The sequence below is a fragment of the Sminthopsis crassicaudata genome, chromosome 5, assembly GCF_048593235.1.
Source record: "Sminthopsis crassicaudata isolate SCR6 chromosome 5, ASM4859323v1, whole genome shotgun sequence".
Taxonomy (NCBI): Eukaryota; Metazoa; Chordata; class Mammalia; order Dasyuromorphia; family Dasyuridae; genus Sminthopsis; species Sminthopsis crassicaudata.
Window position 1 is genome coordinate 16,998,368 of NC_133621.1, and position 25,401 is coordinate 17,023,768.

The 25,401-nt window shown below is 47.2% G+C and overlaps 1 protein-coding gene across 2 annotated transcripts in view; it reads left to right on the forward strand.

Annotated features, from left to right (window-relative positions):
* Window positions 1–25,401, forward strand: part of CHN2 (chimerin 2) — a 252,977-nt gene that overhangs the window by 167,448 nt on the left and 60,128 nt on the right. For both annotated transcript variants that reach the window (XM_074266602.1, XM_074266603.1), the window contains exons 4-6: window positions 44–75; window positions 6,626–6,739; window positions 8,138–8,423. In XM_074266602.1, coding sequence (XP_074122703.1) covers window positions 44–75; window positions 6,626–6,739; window positions 8,138–8,423 — 432 coding nt within the window. The remainder of the gene's footprint in view (window positions 1–43; window positions 76–6,625; window positions 6,740–8,137; window positions 8,424–25,401) is intronic.

Sequence of the window (25,401 nt, forward strand, 5' to 3'; positions counted from 1 at the left end):
TCTCTCTCTCTCTCTCTCTCTCTCTCTCTCTCTTTCAATATAGGTGGAGAACAGACCAAAATATTATGGAAGAGAGTACGTATTATACTGCTCTTTATTTTAATAATTTAATATGCAATCAGTTGGTATGTCATACTGTATGTTCTGAATATTAAATATTAAAATATTCTAGAATTTATGGGTTCCTTTCAAAATGGCCGTACTACAAGAATCTAACAATCAAAAGTAAATGTAATCCGACTTCTTTATACTAAATTTTCCTGAGACCGGCAAGTGCTGGCTTTCTTTCCAGTAATATTGAAAAGGGAAATACCTAATGTCAGATTGCTTTGGGCAGTGGCTGAGTGTTACTGCCATCGGGACCTTCATACGGTCTTGTGCCATGATGGAGGGCTTATGGCAATCTTTCATTTTTACTCAAATTTAGTGTAAAGCTCTGGATGCTCTGATATTCAAAGTGTGGTCAAATCCATGGAGATCCCACCTCTGACACTTGCTGTTAATGTGACTTTGGCTAGATCATCACTTCCTTGGGCCCCAATTACTCTTGGGGGAACTCGTACATAGAAAGGCAGAGCCTGTCGATCAACGGGAACCCATGCAATGTGAGTGTAAGAAACCTGACTCTGGACCTGGGTTCAAAACTTTTCTCGAGCCCTGAGTCGGACCAGTGTGACCTTAGAAGGGAATTGAACCTCCCATAGCTCCTATCTCCTCTTCTATAGAATGAGAGGGTAGGTGCCTTCCAGCCCTGAATCCATGAATCCCACAATCTGCTCAGCCGATGGAAGACTGGATGAAAACCAGAATAAGTCTTGTCATTCCCATGTCATCGTAGAGGACCCAGTCAGGGTTTCCCTTCATTTTTTTCTTCCCCTCCCTTTCCTTTTCCATTCAGCATTTCCATTTGCTTCCCCAGCAACAGCAGCTCCCGGGGGTTCAATCTTGCAGCTTTTGCTTGAAGATTCTTTAGGAGGGGCAAGTCCATATCGTCCAGGGAAGCCTCTTCCCTTTCTTATGGTTCTGCTTGCTTGGAAGCTGTTCCCTGGTAGCTGCTAAAATAGCCCCTGGGCGTTTGCCTTTGTGTGGTTTTATATGTTCTTTTTTTTTGTTTTGTTTTTAATTGATAGCTTTTTTTTTTTTTACATCACCATAATTTCCCCCAGTATTCTTGCTTTTCCTTCCCCACCCCCAGCATTTTGTATAGTAAATACTATCTTTCTGAGTGTGTGTGTGAGAGACAGAGACAGAGAGACAGTGAGAGACAGAGACAGAGAGAAAGAGGGAAAGAAAGGGAGAGAAAGAGAGGCAGAGGGAGACAGAGACAGAGACAGAAACGGAGACAGAGAAGGAGGAGGAGGAAATACTGATCAATATATTGAAAAAGTCTAAAAATATGTACACCTCTTATGGACCCTCATTTCTGTAAAGGGGGGATAGAAGTCCTCTTTTGAGCCTGGCTTATTTTTCATGTTTTGCAGCTCTCTCTTTCGCTTTCATGTGGCGTCGTTCTTTCTGTTTACATTGTCATAATCATTGTGTATATTGTTCTCTTAGCTCTGCTGATTTTATTCTGCTTCATTTCATGTAGATCTTTCCATATTTCTCTGCATTCATCCCATTTATCATTCCTGTAGCAGAATAATATTCCATGCATGTGCCACCACGTGCTTAGCCATTACTGCATCAATGGGCTCCTACTTTGTTTCTGATTCTCTCTTCTCACTAAAAGTGCTGCTATAAATATTTTGGGACCCAGGGACTTCCTTGTTATCGGTGGCTCCAGGGACATAAGGCCGATAATGAAATCTCTGGGTCAAAGGACACAGACATTTTGGCCACTTTCATTTGCACAATTCCAAATTGCTTTCCAAAACGATTCCACCAGTTCCGAGCCCCAGCAGCAGAGCACAGTGAGCCCAGAGTCTGCTACACTGACTGGCCCCATCTTTTGTCACGGTTCCCAATTTTCAGGATACAGTAAACCCAGAATTCATGTGATTTATGTTCCTCACCGGGCGAATTGGCTCATTCTTCCAGATGATTGTTAACAGTTTTCAATTCATCTTTTGAGACCTGTTTGTTCAGAATCTTTGAATATTTCTTTATTGCAGAATAACCTTTTATTTTATAAACATACAAACACATGCACACATCCATATGTATATATATATATATATATATATATATATATATATATATATACAGCTAAGTCTTACTTAGCATGAATAGTGAATCCCATGAAGTAGTCAAATTATTTAAATTTGCATTATTTGAAGTTATAATTATGTAGACCGAATGCAATGGAAGTGTGTAGTGCAAATTCAAATAAAGCAAACTCTTCATGCTGTGTGTGTGTGTGTGTGTGTGTGTGTGCCCATGGATACATACACACACACACATATATGAATTATCTTCTATATATACAAAATCTGTTGCTTGTATATTTTGAATACCAAACTCTTATAAGCGAAATTTGATGAAAAACTTACTTTTTCCCATTCTGTTGCTTTCTTTATTATTCCTGGTGCATTAACTTTGTGTAGAAGCTTTTTAGTTTCATGTTGCTCCCCCCAGTCTGGCCCACTAGACAGGGCCTTGAAATCAGTCACACCAGGGTTCTCTTATTCAGCTGCCTTGGGTTTGAAAGCGGGCCTTGAACCCATGGCCGGGAAGCCTCCTGTCTCTGAGCTTGGGGTATCACTAGGGCATCCCTCCCCCTTCCTCCAATGATGCTCCTAAAGATTTAACTTACAAAGGCTCCCAACACACTGGGGCAGACTCGGGCCCACCTTCCTCTTTTTAAGGTTTACCTGAGGTGGTTATTGCCACACCTGGGGGCGGCGAGGGCCCCGTTGGGCGGTTCTGTGAATAGGAGGCTGGGCCTGTATTCAGAAATACCTGAGTTCGAGTTCAGCCTCAGCCACTTCCTAGCTGTGCACCCCTGAGCGCCCAATCTCTAATGACCTCAGTTTCCTTATTTTTAAATGCTTATAATGTTCCCTGCTTCTTAGGCTTGTTGTGAGGATGAAATGAGGCAAAACCTGCAGCTCTGTATGAATTCTGCTTTTTGCTACTTATAACATGGGGCTGATAATAACAGCAGCACCCACACAGGTGATTGTGAGGAGTGAAGCAGGAAAGGAGACGAGCGTTTCTCAAGGCTTTGTTACGAGCCAGCTCCTGTGCTTTACAGTATGATCCGTTATCCCGATAACCACCCTGGGAGGTGACTTGTTTACAACTGAGGAAACTGAGGCAGGCGGTGCTGGAGTGACTTTCCCAGGCTTACACAGCTGGGAAGTTCTGAGGCAAGTTCCTTGTATCTTCAGGCCCGTTGCTCTATCTCCGGCTCAGCCGCTTCAGAAACTTTAGGATACTAAATAAAGGGACATTTTCTAATGACTGTCATGATCAGGATGCGTTCCTCTCAGCCCCCCTGGGGTGACCGGTGCAGAGCTCCATTAGCAGGGAAGGATCTTCGCAAGCTTGAAGATCAAAAGAAAGGGACCTTTTACTTCCTGATGCCAAAACCGAACCACAGACAGCCTGCCGAGCCCAGAGTCATGGAGGGACCTGACATTCATGATAACGCTGAGGATCAGAGGGACTGGCTTGCCCGGGGTCCTCCCACAGGGAGTGTCAGAGGGCGGCCGGTGACCCTCTTGGACTCCAGAGCGGGGGCTCTCGGCCACCCCTTCGTTCCAGAGGATGAAGTGGAGAGCCAAGGCGAAGAGCGTGGCTTTTCCCAGAGGCGGATTTTCGCGGCCTCCTTGTCCGTTTTCTTTTCGCTGCATTTTGCCATTTCCTTCATTCCTGAGCTCCCCAATACGTGTCTGGATCATTCACAGCAGATGTTGTCGTGATCGGAAAGTACCTTCATGGGTCAGTAACTCCTAACGTTTTCCTGTTTGCCCTTTTTCTGTTTGGAGATGTCTGCCATTGCCTCCCAGAGCTGTCATTCTCCTCTAGACAGCTCCATCACCCAGAGCGTTCCTGGTATCAAACCCAGTTGCCTTCCCGCGATTTCTGCCTCCCTCCCTGGCTCCTCATCCCCTCTTTCTGACGTGTTGGACAAATCCATCCTTTGTGTGGCAGCCCTTCAAATACCCAGAGGCTGCGCCCATGTTCCTTGTGAGCCTCCTCCCCCCCCCCCAGTCTGAGTCCCCCGCGTGTCCTTGTGTTTGTGAAGAACCTTAATGAAAATACCAAAAGTTCCCCCACCAAAATCTAAGCTGAAATGCGGTTGGGAGGGGCGGCGCATTCGCTAGGAATCAAAGACGGACGTCCAGGACACGAAAGCGAGCCAGCTGTGTAGCACCAGGAAGGCTGGCAGTGGGCAGAGTGCTCCGCTGGCCTCGGGAGACCCTGGGAGAAAGCGAGGAAGGCCTCCCCACACTGGAAGGAGGAGCGAATGGGGCCCATTGGAGGCCCCCTGAACTGAGCGTATCCGAGACTCGTTGGAGTACTGAGCTACTAGAACAGAAGAGAATCTACGACAATTTGAATGAGAAGAGCTTGTTATTAGGATTCCCCATTACTTATTTTTGTCCCCAGATGAAATTCTGACCTGAGTAATTTCTCGGCAGATTTGATTAAAGGTGCAGAAATGAAATGGCAAGGGCAGCCATGGTATATGATGCTCTCCCACACTCTGAAATAACGATAGCTGGCATTTTATAAAATGCTTTACACATACGCTCTCGTTTTATAACAACCTGATTCAGAAGTCGGTGCTCTCCCCATTTTATAGATAAAGAAACTGAGGCTGGGAGAGGGTTGGCGATTTGCCCAGAATCACCCGATTAAGTAAGCATCTAATGGAGGATTTGAACCCATGGGGTGTTCCTGACTTCAGATACAGGGTGATATCTCTTGTACCACCTAACTGCCTACAGGAACTTAACTTTCTTTTTTTTTTTTTTTTTCCCTGAGGCTGGGGTTAAGTGACTTGCCCAGGGTCACACAGCGAGGACGTGTCAAGTGTCTGAGACCAGATTTGAACTCGGGTCCTCCTGACTTCAGGGCGGGTGCTCTATCCACTGCGCCCCCTAGCTGCCCCCCAGAACTTAACTTGCAATCAAAAAATCAGTTCTTGGGGGGAATTATGTTAGCCTCATCCAGATAGACAATCCTTCTTTTAAAAATCGATCACTTGACGTTATAGAATTCAGAAAAAATGGAGCCAGTTAAAACAGTGGGTTGAAAACACTTGAATGGACCGGGCTGGGGCTGGACACAACGTTCTGAATTTGGATTACAAACTATTGAGTAAGACCCAGCCAACCACCTGCGCATGTGAGCCAGGACCTTGGAATCTGAGTTACTACAAGAAGACTCAAGATCGCCATTAACTTGCAGGGGGAAGAGGAGCTCACCTCACTAAAGCTCTCAGGGCCAGCCCTGGACGTGATTGCTCAGACGACCTCGGGACCCTCAGGTTTGCCCGCTGTCCCGCACCATGGTGTGCCCATGTGCTGGGTGGGCACTGCACAGAAAAAGTGATCTGGCTCCAGAGTGGAGCAGCAGGGAGCCGGCAGGGTGCACTACCTCCGAGAACGTGTATACTGCATTCAATGAGCCCCAACTTTTATATTTTTTACCCCAACATCCTTCCTGTGAGGCTGGGAAGTACGTGACCCGTGAACACCATAACCTCAGAAAAATGACAGCTGAGGCTCCCTAAAGAGCAAAGAAGAGGTGCATGACGGGGATGGGCAGACCACAGCTCGTTGCAAACGGTTCAGGAGGCCCAAGAGACAGGATGTTCCCAAAGGCTGAAAAAACTCTGGGCTGGCCATGCTTTGAGAGGGAGGGATAGCAGTGAGCAGCCCACGTACGCCACTGGTGTCTTCACAGAAATGGAAAAAATCTCTGTGGTCTGGCTCTCGGTGCTGCTTGCAATTTGACGTCAAGGAAAGAAAATCCCAAAAGCCACAGTGCGGGAGAGAGGGCCCTTGTTTCTCCATCAGTAATTTCCTAGGACCAGGCGGACAGTTTTCTTGCTCGGGCATGGGGTGGGCGTGCCCGTTCTAATGTAGGGAAGTCCCAGTGAGGGATGTCCCTCTGCCAATGCAGAAGTAACCCACAGCCTTCGGGTTGGATTGAGGGGGTCGATGAGAAGTGAAGTGACTGACCAAACCAGCACAGGGTCGGCGTACCTCAGGCCGCCCTCTCAAAATGCCATTTTACTAATCAGTTAATCAATAAACATGAATTAAATGTGAATTCAAATACAGAAGGGGGTCAGTCTCTTCCCTTAAGGAAGAAGATGAGGAAAAGGGTTCAGAACAACTAAATAGATTTCCCAAAGGGCACAGCAAAAAATAATAATAATAACCTTGTACTTATGGGACCCCAATCTTCAGCCAAAGGAGGAAGGGTAGCTGGGGACAACTTTGGAAGCTGAAGTCTTTGGAGTGTCTCTGACCGTAAAAGCCCCAGATTGCTCGGGGATGGCGACCCTTCCCTCTGACCTCCCGGGCCCAGATTCCACTTTCCTGCTGTTGTCCCAGCTCCCAGGGCTCCCCCACTGCGGCTCTTGTTGGATGTAAGCAGCCGTCGCTCTTGTGCTCCTTCGGACCAGAGTGGCTCCTTGGGCTCTGATGTTCTTCTCCTCTCATAGGTTCCACGGGATCATCTCTCGCGAGCAAGCTGACGAGCTTCTCGGGGGTACGGAAGGGGCTTATATTCTCCGAGAGAGTCAGCGCCAGCCTGGCTGCTACACGCTAGCACTAAGGTAAACCGGGGACGTGTGCAACAATGAAATGAAAAGCGTTCGCCCATTGCTGGGACTTCTTTCCTTACGTCACCATTCCCTGGTAACGAGGCATCTTGGTATAAGGAGACAATTCTGGGTGTGGGGACAAACTCCACTACATTTTGACCGATTAGTAGTTGTAAGACTTTAGACAAGTCACTCACATTGTCTCTGAGGCCATTAATTCCTAGGCTTTATCTACTAAGTTCTAAGTGAGTTACGTTCCTCGAGAGCAAGGTTGGGGAAGGGTCCCCGAGGGTTCCCTGTGCTGGGGAAATCTCAGAGCCTTCACGTATTGATGCCTTTCAGTAATATCTTTTCTGGGCCTCCTGACCCATGATCCCATCATGCTGTGGGGACTCCCTACACCCATGTCGGTCAGCAACTCTTGTGTAACTCAGAGATGGCACTGAGGTCATAATAGGCGGTTTGAATGAATGAATGGAAAATGGAAAAAGCATCTGTTAAAAGCCTTCCGTGTGCTGGACGGGGAGCTGAGTATGTGCAGATTCAGATACAAAAAGTGAGACAGTCCCTGCCCTCGTGAGGAGAGGCAATGTGTGCAGGAGGATTGTGGCCTCGGAAGGCAAAGGCATGGGATGAGGAGGAGGGCCCGAGGACAATTAAATGATATTCTATGGGCCCAAAGCAAGTGGCAGGGGCACGGGTGGGTCGATGAGGGAGTGGGGCTAGCTCCATAAGGGTTTGCCAGTTCACACAGCCCTGGGCAGGAGCTGTCCAGCATCGGGATAGCCATGGCACAGCAGGAAGACGAGGTTCAGGAGCTAAGTCATTGAGCCCTCATCCGTCACCTGCATCCAGGTGTTTCTGACTCTGAGACCACATCTCCACTCGGTGCTCCAGTCCCTGCTTTCAAATGAGCGTGTGCTCCATTTATCCCACCAGCATCTTCACACATTTGAAAAACAGTCTGACATATCTATGTGTGAGACGTATTATTTATTCAGCTCACAGAGGGGATATTTGCTGGTTTATTAGGCTGGCTTTATTATGCTATATTGTGGTGGGAGCTAAATAAAGATAAAACGGCAATCACGGACCCTTGGACATCATTCTGTGGACCCCACCGATGGAGAACCGGGTCTGGGGGCGGGAGGGTTGGTGTGCCAAGTGGGGCAGAAGAGGAACGCAGGTGTTCTAATACTCTACGAGCAGCAGAACAGTCCAGCTTCTGCCCCCTCCCTGCCCCCAGCTATTTCTAGACAAGTCCTCAGCAGTTTGTGAGTTGGAATCGGCCCACGGGCGCTTCCTCTGAGAACGGGACGCAGGGAGATGCTCTCATCTGCCTGTCTATGGGTCTAATGACGCCTTTACCATCACGGCTGCTAATGAATTCTCTCATTCTCAAATACGCAGGTTTGGAAACCAGACACTCAACTACCGGCTTTTCTATGATGGGAAGCACTTTGTGGGAGAAAAGAGGTTTGAATCCATCCACGACTTGGTGACAGATGGCTTGATCACACTGTACATAGAAACAAAAGCCTCTGAATACATTTCCAAAATGACAACAAACCCCATCTACGAACACATTGGCTACGCTACTCTGCTGAGAGAGAAGGTGTCCAGGAGACTGAGCAGGTCAAAACATGAATCGAGAAAAACGAGCGTGACCAGCGAAGAGCATCCCGCCGTCGAAAAGGTAAAGCTCGAAATGTAGAAAGAGAAGGACCTTGGCGGGTTTTATTCCTCATTTAAGAACTGGCTGGTTTTTTAATATTGTGGAGGCTTTGAAAATCCCCATGATCCTATTGAGGGTAGAGTCTCCTCAGTGCACCGCTCATTATGCAGACGTTGAAAATAGAGTTTGGAGAATTAACCGATGACCGGGGCAAAGAGCCCTGCTCCTTGCACTGCTGTTGAGGCTTGCTTTGAGCAGGGGATAGGTAATATTTCTGGTTAGTATTTGAAGGGCTGTCAAATGCAGGATGGAGCAGCACTAATCTACATGGCCCGAGGGAGGAACTGGGAACTGAAGGTAGAAGTGGCAAAGTGACAGATTTAACCTTAAAATAAGGAAACTCTCCCTAGTTAATCAGCCAACAAGCATTTATTAAGTGACTTATCCATGAGCTGAACGGGCTGGAAGTTACACTGAAAACACAAGCACGCGCAGTGAGCGCTTCTTAGTGACTTGGAGAGGAGGGTCTTAGCCTTGTAAATCTCTTCCCACTCTGAGATCCGGCGTCCGTGATCCTGAGCCCCACTTTTGAATCCCTGCGGACCCACAGATCCATAGTGAATTAGTGCTATTTGGGCACAGATTCTAGCTTTCCTTGGGTTTTTATGTTTGTTGATGTCCTTTCTTTCATAGTAATGCCTTTTCCCAGGGACTCTCCTCCCACCCCAGACTCAATCAATCAACCAGCGTTTATTAAGTGCTTACTAGGTAGCAGACACTTGGCTTTACTTTGGGAAAAATGAACCGATCCTCCCCTTTCAGGAGTGTAGCTTCTCTCAGGGAGACAACCTGTTTATAAATTAGCATCCTTCTAACAAATCAATAACCGTGTCTGAGACGGCCTGCCCCGCGTCCCACCCCGGATGTACAGCCCTCGGCTAGAAGAAGGAGAGACGCTTCTCCGTTAGGTCTCTGCCATCGATGCTGGTTGTACCCTGATAAGAATCTGAAGTCTCTTTCTCTCCCAACATGTTTCAGAAAGCATTGTATTCATTTTTTTAATTTAAAAAAGAATTCTGGAATCCTGCAGCCGGATGCAGTCTTTCCCAAGTGGACACTAGCCCTGATTGCACAGAAACGCCATTACTTACAAATATTTTTCTAAAGGGAATCTAGACATTTTCACTGACTGCCTCCCACATCCGGGACTCTCTCCCTCCTCATCTCCACCTCCTGGCTTTCTTGAGGTCCTATCTAATATTCTACCTTCGACAGGAAGCTTCTCTGCTCCCCTGCTACTCATGCTTCCCTTCATTGCTTATTCCCAATTAGTCCTGTCTCTAGCTGATGTGTACTTATCGTTTCCGTGTTGTCTCCCAATTAGATTTTTAACTCCTTGAAAACAGGGACTATCTTTCCTGGGCGGGGGAGGGGTTATCACCGTGCCTGGCACTGGGAGGTGCTTCATAAATGTTTATTGATCTGCTCACTGGGAAGGTTTCACTGGGAATGGCTGGATGATAGTTGTGATCAATGTTCTGCCTGGGAAGATTAGAACATTGATCGTGGCCTTCCAGATGACTGGTCTTGCCATTAAGTGGCTTGGGAAGGTGTTGACTAAGGGTACGTGATGTCCAGAAGGAAGATGGGTATATTTGTGAGGATTCTTAACCTGCGTAAATGTGTTTTTAAAAATGTTTTGACAATTGTATTTCTGTGGAATTGGTTTCCTTTGTAAGCCCAGACGTTTTGTTTTATGCATTTAAACACGTTGCTCTTAGACGACAACCGTAACCTAACAAGGGGTCCGTGGTATAAAAAAGGCCTTTGCCGTCCTGTGTCAGAGAGAGGGGATGGCCAAAAGCTGATCTCATTCTTCCCTGCCTTCCCAAAGCTCTCAGACACAACTTGTTTACAGATTTTTTTTTTGGATGTGGCCCCTTTACCAACCATCTGCTCACACTCGACCCTAACTGTGTTCCCCCGAAACAAAGCGACAGTCGGCCAGATGATTCTGCAGGGATAGAGCTCGTGCTGGGACGATCTCCTAAAGCAAGGGAGGATGGATCCAGCTATGAGGCGGTGGGATGGGCTGGGGCCGGGCGGAGCTCCTTCCGTCTGCTCTTGACTAACTATTCCCAAAGGAGAATGTCTCCCTCTTCTCACCCATCCCCTGTTGGAGGTGACCAGCACCGAGACCAAGGAGTTTTCAGTGGGCACACAGGGTTACGAGGAATCAGATCCAAATCAGGGCGGAGAAGTGTGATTGTGTGGCCTGTTGGCAGGAAAGAAAGGTGGGCTTAATTGATTTTCTAATTGAGCTTTCTAGTACAGGAGAATGAATTTCCATCCAATGACAAGCAGCTGGTCCATGAAAAAAATGATCTGTCATCCCTTCTCCTTTCCTGGAGCATCCATGTTTCCAGAGAAACTGTTGCTTCCTTTTGAAATAAATCAGTGGGGGAGTTAGTCAGGTGTCTGGCTGTTTGTTGTAAGAAGAAAAAAATTGCATTATAGATTCATAATTTGTTTATTTTTCATCTTTTTAATGTCTATTTACCACGGCTGCTCCAAAGTCACTCTCTTCATTGGTGATTTCCTGTCCTTGCACACATGCATATATCTGTGTATTGTGTCTCTGTCCGTGTATGTTGATGGCTGTCTTTTCTTTTTATACCAAAGTCTGTGCTGCACACACATATACCCAAGGGTTGTACTTTGCAAGGGGAGGGATACCTGACTCTGGAGTCAAAGGGCCTGGATTCAAATCCTGTCTTTGGACATTCCTAGCTCTCTTGACTTTAATCAAGTAACTAATAACCTAACTAAAAATAATAATAGCAAATCACAAATACTAAAAGCCTCTATTTGCCCATCTGTAATCATTTGAAGGGACAGGACTAGATCAGAGGTTCTTAACTTGGAGTCCACAAACCTTCAAGTAACCTATGAATATAGATTTCATGGGATCTGTCACTTTGGATAGGAAAAAAATGACACCATTCTTTTCACTTGCTTCTAGTTGAAATGTAGCATTTTCTTCTATTATGAATTTTTTTTAAAAGCTGTAATTCTGAGAAGATCCAGAGGCTGCACTGGGCTGCCAAAGGGGTTTAAGGCACATGATTCACTTATCTCAGAAATTGTCTCCCAGCTCAAAACCTGTGGCTTTAAATATGAAAATCTGCTCAATAAAGTCAATTGGCCAAATGATTGTGTCTAATAGAACGTGCAGCATCCACGTCCATGGTTCTTCACCTCTCTCTCTGAGAGGAGATTGTCTCCTCATGCATTCTTTGGAACCAAGATTAGTCATTGTGATCAATCTAGGGACTTTGGGAATTATTTCTACTCACTCTTTTTTTGCCATTGTATAGCTCAGGACTTCTTAAATTTTTCCCACTTACAGCCCCTTTTCACCTGAGAAGTTTTTACATGGTCCAGATATATAGATACAAAAATTATTTATTAATAATTTATTTATTCATTTATTTAGTTATTTATTTATTTATAGTTTTGCAATCCCACATGGGTAACGACCCATAGTTTTAGCTAGGGTATAGCTTATTTTCCTGATTGTAGTTATCCTTGTGGATTTTGATTTTTAAAGTAAATTTTAAAAGAGAAAACAAGGAAAGCAATGAAAACATGACATGAAAAGCACAAATCAGGACTAGGAAACAAATTTTGAACAACCTTGAAGCCTGTCTGCTGGACTTTGCCAATCCAAGGGCAGTAAGTCCTACTACAGGGTGAAGTACAACCAACCCTCGTGGAAAACCTTAAGTAAAAGTCATTTCCCTTGAAAGCCTGATGAAGGGTAAGTTGGCACAATAATGTATATCCCTGTTAGATTTCATATTTTCAACTCCTCTGAAAAGTTGAGGGAAAAATCATACTTTTCAATAAAGAGACAAAAACAAAGCCTCAAAAGGCATTTCAGCTTTCCCCTACAGCATTCATTCTTTGCTGATCAAGTTAAGGTTGAACTGCATTCATCTTAAGATTCGCTCACCCCTCATCTGGACCCTCTCAAAGGAAATAATGGTGAGTGCAGTGGATGCTGTACCAGGCGCGAAGTCAGGAAGACTCATCTTCCTGAGTTCAAATTCAACCTTAGACACTTCCTATGTGACCCTAGAAAGTCACTTCACCCTGTTTGCCTCAGTTTCCCCATCTGTCAAATGAGCTGGAGAGGGGAATGGCAAACCACTCGAGTATCTGTGCTAAGAAAATCCCAGAAAGGGTCACAAAGAGTCAGACACAGCAGAAATTTGAAACATGGAGGCAGCTTAAAAAGGGATTTAACTAGGGGATACTGAAATAAACCATCCCCTCCACTATAAAGATGGTTTAGTCCTGGCTTAATGCCCCTCCCCTCCCCAGAGCTGGAAAGAGATTCTGTGGGCTGCTCTCCCCATTAATGGGCTTTGTAAGTCATTCAGTAAAAATCTGACCATTCCTTCCTGACCTGCACTGGCAAGTGAATTTATGAAACATTTTGGGTCTTTCCAGAGATTCTATTTCCCCGATGGGCAGGTCAATGGGCAGTTACCATGGCAGCAGTAAGTAGAAAAGAGAATGCACATACTGGAATCGAATGACTTAGAAGTGCCTGGGGTGCCTGTTGGCTTCGATAATAGCAAATCACAAAGGTTTTAATGAGTGAAATGTTCGGTTTCTGAACCTTACATGGAGAGACGTGATTTATGGGCCAAATTACTTACATTTTATTCATTTATCCATTTGTCTTATTGATCATCTCTAGAGTGATCCAGAGAAAACATATTACATTTAGAACAGGGACACTGACAATGTTCATGGCAAAAAGAAATAACTGGTCCATGTTTAGTTTTTCTTTTCTTTAAAAAAAAAAAAAAAAAAAAAGTCTACGCATGTATCATTCATTCATTCATTTATTCAAGCAATTATCAAGAGTACCATAGATAAAAAAATGAAATAGCCCTGCACCCAGGAAGCATACACTCTACTAGAGTGAAACAGCATGTATACAGTTAAATAAAGACAAAATATACAATAAGTAAATTGAAAATGTTTTCAGATATTTCTATTTTTGTCAGGGTGAGTGATTTTGTCCTGGTTGAAAACAGATCAAACACTCTCTCTGACAGTCCTCTTAATACCTGCTTACATTTCTTTTAAAAAATTTTTTTAAATAATAATAAATAAATAATAAATAAAATAAAAAAATTAACAATAACATTCTTATCTAAAGCTTTTGATTTCAAATTCTATCCCTTCCTTCCTCTTCCTCCCCAAGATGGCAAGAAATAAAAGATAGATTATACATGTAAAACAGTTCCATGTTAGTCATTTTGCACAAGAAGACTCAAAGAAAAGGGAAAATGAAAGAAAAAAGTGAAAACAGTCTGTATTCAATCAATATCAATTCTTTCTCTGGAAGTGGAGAGCATATTGCATCATTATCCTTTGTATTGTTGAGAATAGCTAAGTCATTCACAATTATTCATCAAACAGAATTGCTGTTGCTACATACAACATTCTCCTGGCTCTGTTCATCTCACTCTTCATCAGATCATTTAAATCTCCCCAGGTTTTTCTGAAATTATCGTCCTTGTCATTTCTCACCATAATATCCCATCACAATCATATACCACAGCCTGTTTAGCCATTCCCCAACCGATGGCCATTTCTTTCATTTCCAGTTCTTAGTCACCACAAAAAAAGCTGCTAGGAATATTTTTGGTCCTTTTCCCTTTTTTTAGATGTCTTTGGGATACAGACCTTCCAGTGGTGTTGCTGAATCAGAGTACACACAGCCGCATAGACCTTTGGGCATAATCCAAATTACTCTCCAGAACAGTTGGATCAGTTCACAACTCTACCAACAGGTCATTAGTGTCCCAGTTTTCCTGCATCCCCGCCAACATCCACCATTTTCCTTTTTTGTCATGTTAGCCACTCTAATAGCCAAAAACCTAATTTCTCCAATAATTTTCAAAAGGAAGCAATAGTTTTATAGAAACAACTAATAATAACAGGTAGCCTTTATAGAGATAATGTACTAATTTGTGAAGCTCTTTACAAGTATTATCTCATTTTACCCTCACAACAATCATGCGAGTAAGGTGTTATTATTAACCCATTTCACAAATGAGGAGCCTGAGCCAGTAAGAAAGCAGGTGACTTGCCCAAAGTCACACAGTAGTAGGAGCTTGAGGCTGGGGGTGAACTGAGGTTTTCCTGACTCCAGGTCCCACTCTGTATCCGTCATTACCCAGCTGTTTGTAGAGATCTAATGCCTTCATTTAGTGGATTAAGAAATAGACACTGACAAGTTAGGGGGCTTGGCCAAAGACCCCACTGAGCCAGAATTCCAACTTATGACTCTTTAAGACCATCACTGAATTAAATGTGGCCTTTCCAATTAGCTGCTCCCTGCCACATGGCATGAGGGCAGGGCTTGCATGCGGCTTTGTTGTTGTTGTTGTTGTTGTCCTCTGCCTGTAGATTAAACATGCGTTTCATTTGCTGAGAGAGAAGCTCAGTTACCAAGTAGTCAGAATCAGACATAGGAAATCCTTCAGTTTTCCTTGAATTAGTGGTCAGTAGCTTCCCCCAGAGGCGCTGGCCACTTAAAACTCAGGCCGCCCAGTAAAACAGTTTTCAGCTCTCTGGGGTGACGGCCCTCTTCCCTACGTCCTCATCAACTTCGCCATCTCCCCATCGGGCTGACTCACAATGTGTCATCCCCACATGAGACTTTACCACTGTTAAGAAAATAACTACGGCTACTTACAAGACTCGGCGTTTTTGGGAGCTCTGATAAGCCCCAGCTTCCTCGTCTTTTCCTTAAATATTCCCCTACTTACCACGATAACGAATCCACCAGGACATTGAATATTATTTAATTAATGACTGTCTTGGAATCGCAAGAAAGGAAGGGAAAGAGTGAAATCCTGACTTAGTCGAGGACAATTTCATGAAGATGTGAGAGACAGCGTGGGCCCAGGCAGTGTTATGAGCCCAGGTGGTTTTTAGGATTTATCAGCCCATGATCAGGTCCCGGGTGGGGTGGGGGGTCTCGGTGGCGGGGACGATTCCAGGATTGGTGGTAGGGAAGCTCGGGAGCTCTGTCTGTGCGGTCCAGGCACAGAGACCCCCGGGATGTCACTGGCTGCTTCCCAGTGCCCAGCACCGCCATGCTTTATTTCCCTTCCATGAAAGTGCCTTCTTGGATGAGTCCCCAGTCTTCCCCCAGGCTGCCCGAGTGCCCCGAGGAACCAGACCCGGGCCTGAGCCCTGACTTCCATGATGCTGTCACCAGCAGCCTGCCTCGGAAGGCTGGGAGTCCCTTTTCCAAAGCATTTTGCCCCAAGGAAAAGGAGGCATCCCTGCAGGAACATTGCCACCTTGTGGCCAACAGAGGCACGCCAGCTAGCCAGAGCTCCCACACAGGTGGCTCTACTTGGGGCAGGTAAGGATGTAGAGTCTTAAACCAGACTTCTGCTCTGACCTCAGGCTCTGCTCTGGGTTTGAAGTTCTCTTATGGTCAGAAGTCCTGAGTTCAAATCCTCCTTCAGACCCTTCCTAGCTGTGGGTGATGCTGGGAAAAGCCCCAACTTTGTTCACTTTCCTCTAATGTACAATGGGAGTGAGAGCAGCACTAACTCGGGGTTGTAGTGACGAGAAGTGAGCTGGCTCTTGTTCCTCTGCTTTGTAACTTGTTTCCATCAACAATCAGCGGAGCCCACTGGGCAGCAGCTGCGGACCATAGAGAGATGGGAGCTTCCTACAGGGTCAGGGAGAGACCGGAGGATCGGCAGGATAGAGCAAACCCTGGATCCGCCCTCCCCCAAAGTAACACTACTTTCACATCACGGGGAGAGGCTGGAGGGCTTTTGTTTTTACTTTTAATCGATCAAAAGCATTTTTAAATTTTTAAACAATTTTTTTTGCTATACATGTACATTCATTTTAAACATGTTTCCTTATGAATCATGTTGGGAGAGAATAATCATTAAAAAAGGGGAAAATCGTGAGAGAGAAAAAGAGAAGAAAAAAAGGGGAAAAGTGAGCATCGCAAGCAAGATTTACATTTGGTCTCCGTGGTTCTCTCTGTATGTGGATGACATTTTCTATCCAGTTTGCTGGGATTGCTTTGGCTCACTGAACCACTGAGAAGTAGATCTGTCGTAGCCGATCGTCACAATCTTACTGCTATTGTGTACAATGTTTTCCTGCTTCTGCTTGTTTCGCCCAACATCATTTCATGTAAATCTTTCCAGGCTTTTCTAAAATCAGCTTGTTCAGTATTTTGTATAGAACAGTAATATTCCGTTACTTTCATATACCACAAATTATTCAGCCATTCCCCCGCTGATGGGCATCCCCTCATTTTCCATTTCTTTTTCCCTCTCTTGTGATTTCTTTGGGATGAAGACCCAGTGTTGGAAGTACTGGATCAAAGGTCAACAAGCACTTGCTAAGCACCGGGGAGGTGGCTCAGTGGATGGAGCTCTGGCTCTGGGGTCAGGAAGATCTCAGCTACTCACTAGCCGTATGATCCTGGACAAGTCACAGAACCACATTTTGCTTTATTCCCCTGGAGATGGCAAATTGCTGCAGTATCTTTGCCAAGAAAATTCCACACAGGGGCTGGACACAAGCGTGGTGGGCAGTGAGGACTCAAAGGGAAATAAAAGGACCCCTGACCTCAAGGAGCTTTAGGATAAGGAACCATGTTGCCAGGCAGACAACGCCAGCCCACAGCCAGGCACCCACAAGCTCCGGGACATCATCTCCGAGAAGATGGCAGGGCCTGAACGGACCAGCCTTTGCTCTCTCTTAGTTCCCTCACTTAAAGCTGAGCACTTGGACTAGAAGGAGGCTCTCTCCTTCTGTGTGACCCCATCCTGAGTCATTTCTGTGTTTGGTCTTTCCCTGGGAAAGACCAGCCCCCTCTGGAGCAGAGACCCGGGGAGATCTGGCCCTCCATTGCCGAGGAATACGGCCCCTCCTTGCATCTGGAGCAGGTGTTCCTCATGCCTGATGCTCTTCCTGATCCTGGGGTCTGAAGCAGGCGAGAGCCAGCCATTATTTCCCAGATGATTTGCACTGACACTAATGAAAATTCAAGCGTCCTGGCTCTGTGGTAGATTATTTGTGTCTGTTGTTTCTGGGGCAGTTTGTAAAATCGGGATTATTCATTTCTTAATAATGAAATGTCTGGCTGCTTTATGGTGTGGTTTATAAATGCCTCTGCTGCCTTTGTTTCTTCTTACACTTAATCACCGAAGAATTTCCCCAGTTAATATTTTACTTTCTGCCTCTCTTCCATTTACAAACCTGAGGAGGTTCAGGAAACAGGAGAGCTTAGAAGTAAAAATGTGCAGAAAATACAATTTTATCCAACTCCTGTGGGTTTCTTTCTGTGATCCCCTTTTTTCTTTCAATTTCGTTTTTGTTAATTTTATTTATTTTGTCATTTACTTTCCCTAATTACATTAATTTTAAAGAGAAGTCAGGGAGGAGATGGGCAACCTCCTCTCCCAATACTACTATACTCATGGTCAGATTTCACTGCCCCCATGCCCTGAGTGTGTCCCAGAGACTAGCCCTCCTACTTTGCTCAGGAAGATGATGTATTGTCTCTTCCTGTTGCAGAGGAAGCCACTGAAGGTTCTGCCGGCAGGTCTAGAAGGACTCTAAGGGGGCCTATGGCTGTCCGGCCTGGCTAAGTGAGACAGGGCCGTCATTAGCTGGGAGGCTGGGGGATGGCATCTGTGTGTCTCTCAAGTTCTTGACTGAGTCATAAAGGGGTCCATCGTTGGAGGGACCCCCGGAACCAGCAAGATCACCGCCCTCCCAAGTGTAGAGCATCAGGAACAACACTGGCTGTCCCACCCCAACGTCTCCTAGCGGGCTTTTACCGCAGGTGGCCAGCCCCAGACCCTGATCCCAGACCATATTTTAATAAGCTTCCTATGAAGTTTTCTTTATTTCTCTCAGAAATCCAGGCACAGGGAAGTGTTCCTGCTCAGCGAGCTGTGGTTTGGAAAGCTTGAAAAGTCGAACAGGATATTAGAGCCCGACTCATTTCCCATTTTAAGAATACCCAGGCCCCGATCTCTGTGTGCTCCAGTTCTTATCTCCTTCAACTCTGGCCTGAATTGCTTTTATAACAAAGGGCATCTGTTTAGGGAGATACCTCAGAAAGAGAAGGGCTCATCACCAAGAAACCAAGCCCCCCTGGGCCCAAGAGCCCCCCTAAGCCCCCAGAGCCCCCCTGGATCCAAAAGCTCCCCTGAGTCCCCGAGAGCCCCCCTGAGCCCCCAGAGCCCCCTCTGAGCCTGAGAGCCCCCCTGAGCCCCCAGAGCCCCCCTGGGCCTGAGAGCCCCCCTGAGCCCCCGAGAATCCCCCTGAGCCCCCAGAGCCCCCCTGGGCCTGAGAGCCCCCCTGAACCCCCGAGAATCCCCCTGAGCCCCCAGAGCCCCCCTGGGCCTGAGAGCCCCCCTGAGCCCCCGAGAATCCCCCTGAGCCCCCAGAGCCCCCCTGGGCCTGAGAGCCCCCCTGAACCCCCGAGAATCCCCCTGAGTCCCCAGAGCCCCCCTGGGCCTGAGAGCCCCCCTGAGTCCCCAGAGCCCCCTTGAGCTCCGAGAATCCCCCTGAGCCCCCAGAGCCCCCTTGAGCCCCTGAGAATCCCCCTGAGCCCCCAGAGCCCCCAGAGCCCCCGAGAATCCCCCTGAGCCCCCAGAGCCCCCCTGGGCCTGAGAGCCCCCCTGAACCCCCGAGAATCCCCCTGAGTCCCCAGAGCCCCCCTGGGCCTGAGAGCCCCCCTGAGTCCCCAGAGCCCCCTTGAGCCCCCGAGAATCCCCCTGAGCCCCCAGAGCCCCCTTGAGCCCCTGAGAATCCCCCTGAGCCCCCAGAGCCCCCAGAGCCCCCGAGAATCCCCCTGAGCCCCCAGACACCCCCTGGGCCTGAGAGCCCCCCAAGCCCCCGAGAATCCCCCTGGGCCTGAGAACCCCCCTGAGCCCCCAGAGCCCCCCTGGGCCTGAGAGCCCCCCTGAGTCCCCAGAGCCCCCCAGAGCCCCCAAGAATCCCCCTGAGCCCCCAGAGCCCCCCAGAGCCCCCGAGAATCCCCCTGAGCCCCCAGAGCCCCCCAGAGCCCTCAAGAATCCCCCTGAGCCCCCAGAGCCCCCCTGGGCCTGAGAGCCCCCCTGAGCCCCCAGAGCCCCCCTGGGCCTGAGAGGGAGGCCTTTCTGAAGCTCTGCAGGCCTGATGCGTGTTCCCTCAGACCCTCGGCGACAAGAGCTCGGGCTCCAGGCTTTCATCTCACTCCTCTGGGATGAAGAAACTAAGTTAGGAATCAGGGCCACGTTTGTCCTTATAAACTTTAGGAGGCTGTCTGGCAGCCAATCCGCCTCTTGTCACAGCCTTGAAATTCATAGTCCTGAAAAGCTGTAAATAAGCTCACAGCATGTGCTGCTCTTCAGGGCCAGGAGCTCGGTCCGGTCGCTGTGAAAAAGTGCTTTATAGACTCAGGCTTAAAATGGCGGCTGCAGGTGGCGGCTGTGCGGTTCCCGGGTCCAGCCCGGGACGGGCCCAGTCCGGTTACACCCTCCTGGCCCCATTCTCCTCCTTCACTTCCCGCCCCACGGTGCTCCTGAGCTTGTCCCCAGTGCCTGGAATTCTGTCTTTTCTGACTTCTGTGATGCCCTTCAGCTTCACCTGAAAGCCCAGCTCCTGCAGGAGGCCTTTCCTCGTCCTTAACCGGGGGTCTGCCCTCTCGGGCTGCCCGTGTTAGCCCATGGCCTGTTTGTACAAAGTCACCCCCCCCAACCGTGAGCTCCATGAGCAGAGACCACTTGGGGGAGGGGCTTTCTTTTCATCCCCAGACCTTAGCCCGTGGCTAGGCATAGAGGAAGTGTCTGAAACGTTTGGCCAAAGATCACGGCGCTAGTACAGTCAGGATCTGAACCCAGATCTCCTGACTCCAGGTCTAGTCCTTCATACCCTACAGCACTCTGGGAGTTCTAGCCATTCCCACATTTGAGTGACATCTTGTGTAGCCGTCTCCCCCACACACCCCGGACCTCACCCTGCGACGTTAGTGACCCCTTTCGGACTGGAGGACCAACAACAGACGCTCTGTGCTGGACGCTTTGTTAGACGGGATTGAACAGAGGCTGCTGAGGTCCCTTCTGTGATTGTATCAAACTAAGACTAAGGCCGGTGTTGCAGAGGCGGCTGAACACAGGCTAGGGAACTGGGAGGTCTGGGTTCGAGTCCTGACTGTTCCCTTGTGAGTCTTTACACATTCTTCAGGCTTCCTGGGCCTCTTTGCCTGTCTGTCACGGAATAGGTTGGTCCAGGTGATTCCTAAAGGGCCGCCAGCCTCCAACGTTCAGCGATTCCGTGTCTGAGAGAAAGGAGGAGCAGTGACTCTGTTGAGAAACAAATAAAACACGATGGAGGAAGGCGAGACCTTCAGGTATTTACTTTTATTCACCAACGGCATGAAAGGAAGCTTAGTATCTGAAAGGAGAGTTACCAACGACAACTTAAAGCGGCGGCTTCAAATATCCAAACCGAAGAGTCCTGGGGTCCAATTGTGGGGTCATAGACTGACAGCCAGGGACCTCAGAAGCCGTGTGCAGAAGAGGACACGAGACAGAGCGGGGCCGGTATGCGGCCAAAGGGACATCTGCAGATGCATCTTCCTAAGCCCAAGTCCGCCGTTCGGTCCTGCGCGCCACACTGTCTCTAGCCCAAAGGAAACGGAGGAAGCAGGATTAGTGACTTGGCCAGGGTCACAGAACTAAATATCTGAGGCGGGATTTGAACTCAGAAACGAGCCTTCCTGAGTCCGGGCCCAGCGCCTCAATCCCCTGCAGCGCCACCCAGCTGCCCCTAGAGTTACCTGTATGTCACATGACTTAGCTGGAGCGTCTCAGATTATACACACGTGTATATGCGCACACACACACACACACACACACACACATATATATATATATACATATATACATATATACAAGCGTCTCTTCCATGTGCCACCATGGTTTCAATATATCACAACTTTAACATATAAATTAAATGAAAAGTGAAGCCGCAGGTAGAACGCAAAGTGAAGGGGAGCACATGACGCACAAAAAGTTTAGACACTCAGAAGTGCGTAACATATATGTCCGGCGCCGCGTAACATGAACATAGCTCATCTTCTGATGCCGTGATAACGAAGAAGTTAAAAGATTGGGGCGGAGAGTGAGAGACACACCCATCCTAGCCCCCTGCAAAGTGGCAGGGATGACTGTACGCGGATGTGTCTGTACATGTGTACTTTTACTCACTCACACAGAGCACACGTGGAATGGGTTTCGCTTATTTGGACCATTCGGAACCAACGGAACGCTGCTCTTCTGAAAGGGGCTGACAACTCCTCCCCACTGGGTTAAAAGGCTCAGTCTCTACTCGGTGTGTCGGTGACCAGAGTCTGGACTCCGGCTCTTGCTCAGGTCCGCTCGGCGGAGGCCTAACTGTAGGCCGACCATGAGTTACCTGACGCTGAGCAAGCGCTCGTTGCCCTGGATTTCAGTTTTCTCATCTGTAAAGGGAAGTGGGAGGCTCAGGGGCCCAGTCCCTTCCAAGTCTGGCGGGACCTGGAATCCGCTCCCGGCGCTTCTGGGATGGTTTATCCTTCGATTGTGAGGCTTGGACACTAGGTGGCGGGTTTTCCTTAGAGTTTCCCAGAACTGAGGCGGGCTTTAGTTGTATAACGTTCCTGTGGGAAGCAGTAAGTTTTGGAGCTGGTTTTTTGGGGGATTTTGTTTGGCTTTTTGGTGTGGACTTTCCCCCCGTAGGTTTGGGAGGTCTCCTTCATGTAGGCAATTCCCCCAAAGACGCTGCCCCTTCCCACCCACAGCTGCCCACCCGGTTCCCCATTCTCCCATGAGCTCATTGCAAGGGGTCCATCCCAGGGCACTGGGGGCTGGAGGCGGGGGAGGGCACATGTTCTCCCAGGCTCCCTATCATGATGTAGTCAATCACTTCCAATGGACCAGCCCAACTTTTCCAGCCACAGAACTCTCTGAAAATGTCTTTTAAGCTGCTCGGGCAGGTTCTCCCTGGCACATTGCAGACTATTCAGCCCCGCCCTGTGCCTCTCCGCGGCCCTTTGGGGGATCTGAAGCCTTAGGGTTTGGGGGCTCTGTCGTTCTGGGATTCCCAGCTGTGTCTTGTGCCAGGAATAATACTGTGTCCAAACGGATCTCTCAGTTTGTCACCGCGGGAAAGGCCGGAGGCGTGGGTTAAAATCCCAGCCTTGATACCATCCGCAACTCCTAATAACTGTTGTTCGGTCTCCTCAGCCCTTCTGACTCTTCATGACCCAGTCTGAGGTTTTCTTGGCAGGGATACCCAGGCGGTTCACCAGCTCCTTCTCCGGTTCATTTTACAGATGAGGAAACTGAGGCAAACAGGGCAACAGGGTTACACAGCTAGTAAATGTCTGAGGCCAGATTTGAACTCAGGTCCTCCTAACTCCAGGACTATGCTCATCACCTAGCTAATAATAGCTCTACAGGGCTCTGAGGCTTGCAAAGCACTTTACTAATGTTACCTCATTTAATCCCCACAATAACCCTGAAAGATGAGTACTATTTTTATCCCCATTTTACAGATAAGGAAACTGAGACCGAAATTTAGGGTTTCCTTATCTATAAAGTGAGGGGTAGGATTTGTGGGTCCATACAGTGTTCAATCTGTTGTCCTTTCACAAGTACCCGGCAGGTTTGGATTTGCTTTTGTATTTTTTTCTTACTAACCAATTCTCTACCCAAGTCAGAAAGACCTCCCACTGAATACTGAGAACCTTTCTGCTCCATCTCCTCCTACTCTAAGCCTGAAATTGAGCTTTCCTTTGCTAAAATCGTGTTTTTGGGCCAAAATTGGTAAGAAGATGCCTTGTGGATGCACCGACTAGAGGGGAAAGTGCTGGGAGGGAGGACAGAGCCAGCCCCAGATGGATTATTCAAATGCTGATTGTCCAGCAGGACCTCGGGCTTCCCCTCCCCCCTCCGGGCCATTTTACCGCCCCTTAGGAATTTCTCCCAGTGGGCTGAGGAAGGAAGTGGAAGTTGAGTGTCTGCGGAATTGGGGTTTTATGGGTGGAGAAAGCTGGAGCTGTCGGCTAAAAGCTCTGGATTTCGATGACTCACGCTCTTCCCCAGGGCCCTTCATCCCATCCGATAACACAGCTAATTGGATTGGGCTTCCGGCCCACAATCTAATTCGGTCCTTTCTGCTGGTGGAAGGGTCCTGTCTTGTGAACCACCATTTCTCCTGGTGGAAGGTGACCCTGCAAAGTCATTATGAATTAATATGGTGACATGACAGCTCAAAGGATCTTGGGGGACTTAAGCAAATTGCCTAGATGATAACCCTCTGCCCTCTGCCCTCTGCCCTAGGCCCTCAGTCCGCATCAGAATGATCCCATTTAGGCGCAGGCGCCATATTTCAGGAAGGAGCTGATCAAGCTAAAGTCCAGGCCACGTAGGGTACCCAGAATGGGGAGGGAGTTAAATTCCTTGCCATACAAGGATTCATCCAGGCAACAAAGGATGCTTAGCCCTGAGAAAAGACTGGGAAAGGGGATGTAGGGGAAGGATGGGAGGGAGGGAAACTGTCCCCTCTCACAAAGGAGTCTTGTGAGAGGCAGCTACATGGTTCCGGGCTTGGAGAGACTCAGGAAGACCCAGATTCAAATTTAACCTCTCTTAGCCTCAGTTTACCCAATCATAGAATGGAGATAATGATGGCACCAACTCCCCAGGATTGTGATAAGATCCTGAGATAGTCGAGAAAGCATTTTGCAAACGCAAAAGAGTTCAGAAATGCCAACGATCATCATCATTCTCTTTGGTTCCAGTTAACAGAGTAAGAGCAGCTGAGAAGTTAGAACCAGCTCCATCAATCAGCAAGCATTTGTTAATGCTTTAAAAGTTTCCTAGAAATTAAGCTCAATTCCAGGCTGGGAGTGACAGCCAGTGACAAAAATTGCGTTACCCACTTGTCTGAGATATATAAATATAGATATCTATACAGATAGACAGAGACAGACAGACAGATAGATAGATAGTTTGGATAGGCAGACAGATAGATAGATAGATAGATAGATAGTTTGAATAGACAGATAGGCAGACAGATAGATAGACAGACAGACAGATAGATAGATAGATTGGATAGACAGATAGGCAGATAGATAGATAGATAGATAGATAGATAGATAGATAGATAGATAGATAGATAGATAGATAGATAGATAGATAGATAGTTTGGATAGACAGACAGATAGATAGACAGACAGACAGACAGACAGACAGACAGACAGACAGACAGACAGATAGATAGATAGATAGATAGATAGATAGATAGATAGATAGACAAATAGGCAGACAGATAGATAGATAGATAGATAGATAGATAGATAGATAGATAGATAGATAGATAGATAGTTTGGATAGATAGATAGTTTGGATAGACAGATAGGCAGACAGATAGATAGACAAATAGGCAGACAGACAGACAGATAGATAGATAGATAGACAGACAGACAGACAGATAGATAGGAGATAGATAGATAGATAGATAGATAGATAGATAGATAGATAGATAGATAGATAGATAGTTTGGATAGACAGACAGACAGATAGATAGATAGACAGACAGATAGATAGACAGACAGATAGATAGGAGATAGATAGATAGATAGTTTGGATAGACCGACAGACAGATAGACAGACAGACAGACAGACAGACAGACAGACAGACAGACAGACAGACAGACAGATAGATAGATAGATAGATAGATAGATAGATAGATAGATAGATAGTTTGGATAGACAGATAGGCAGATAGATAGATAGATAGATAGATAGATAGATAGATAGATAGATAGATAGATAGATAGATAGATAGATAGATAGATAGATAGATAGATAGATAGTTTGGATAGACA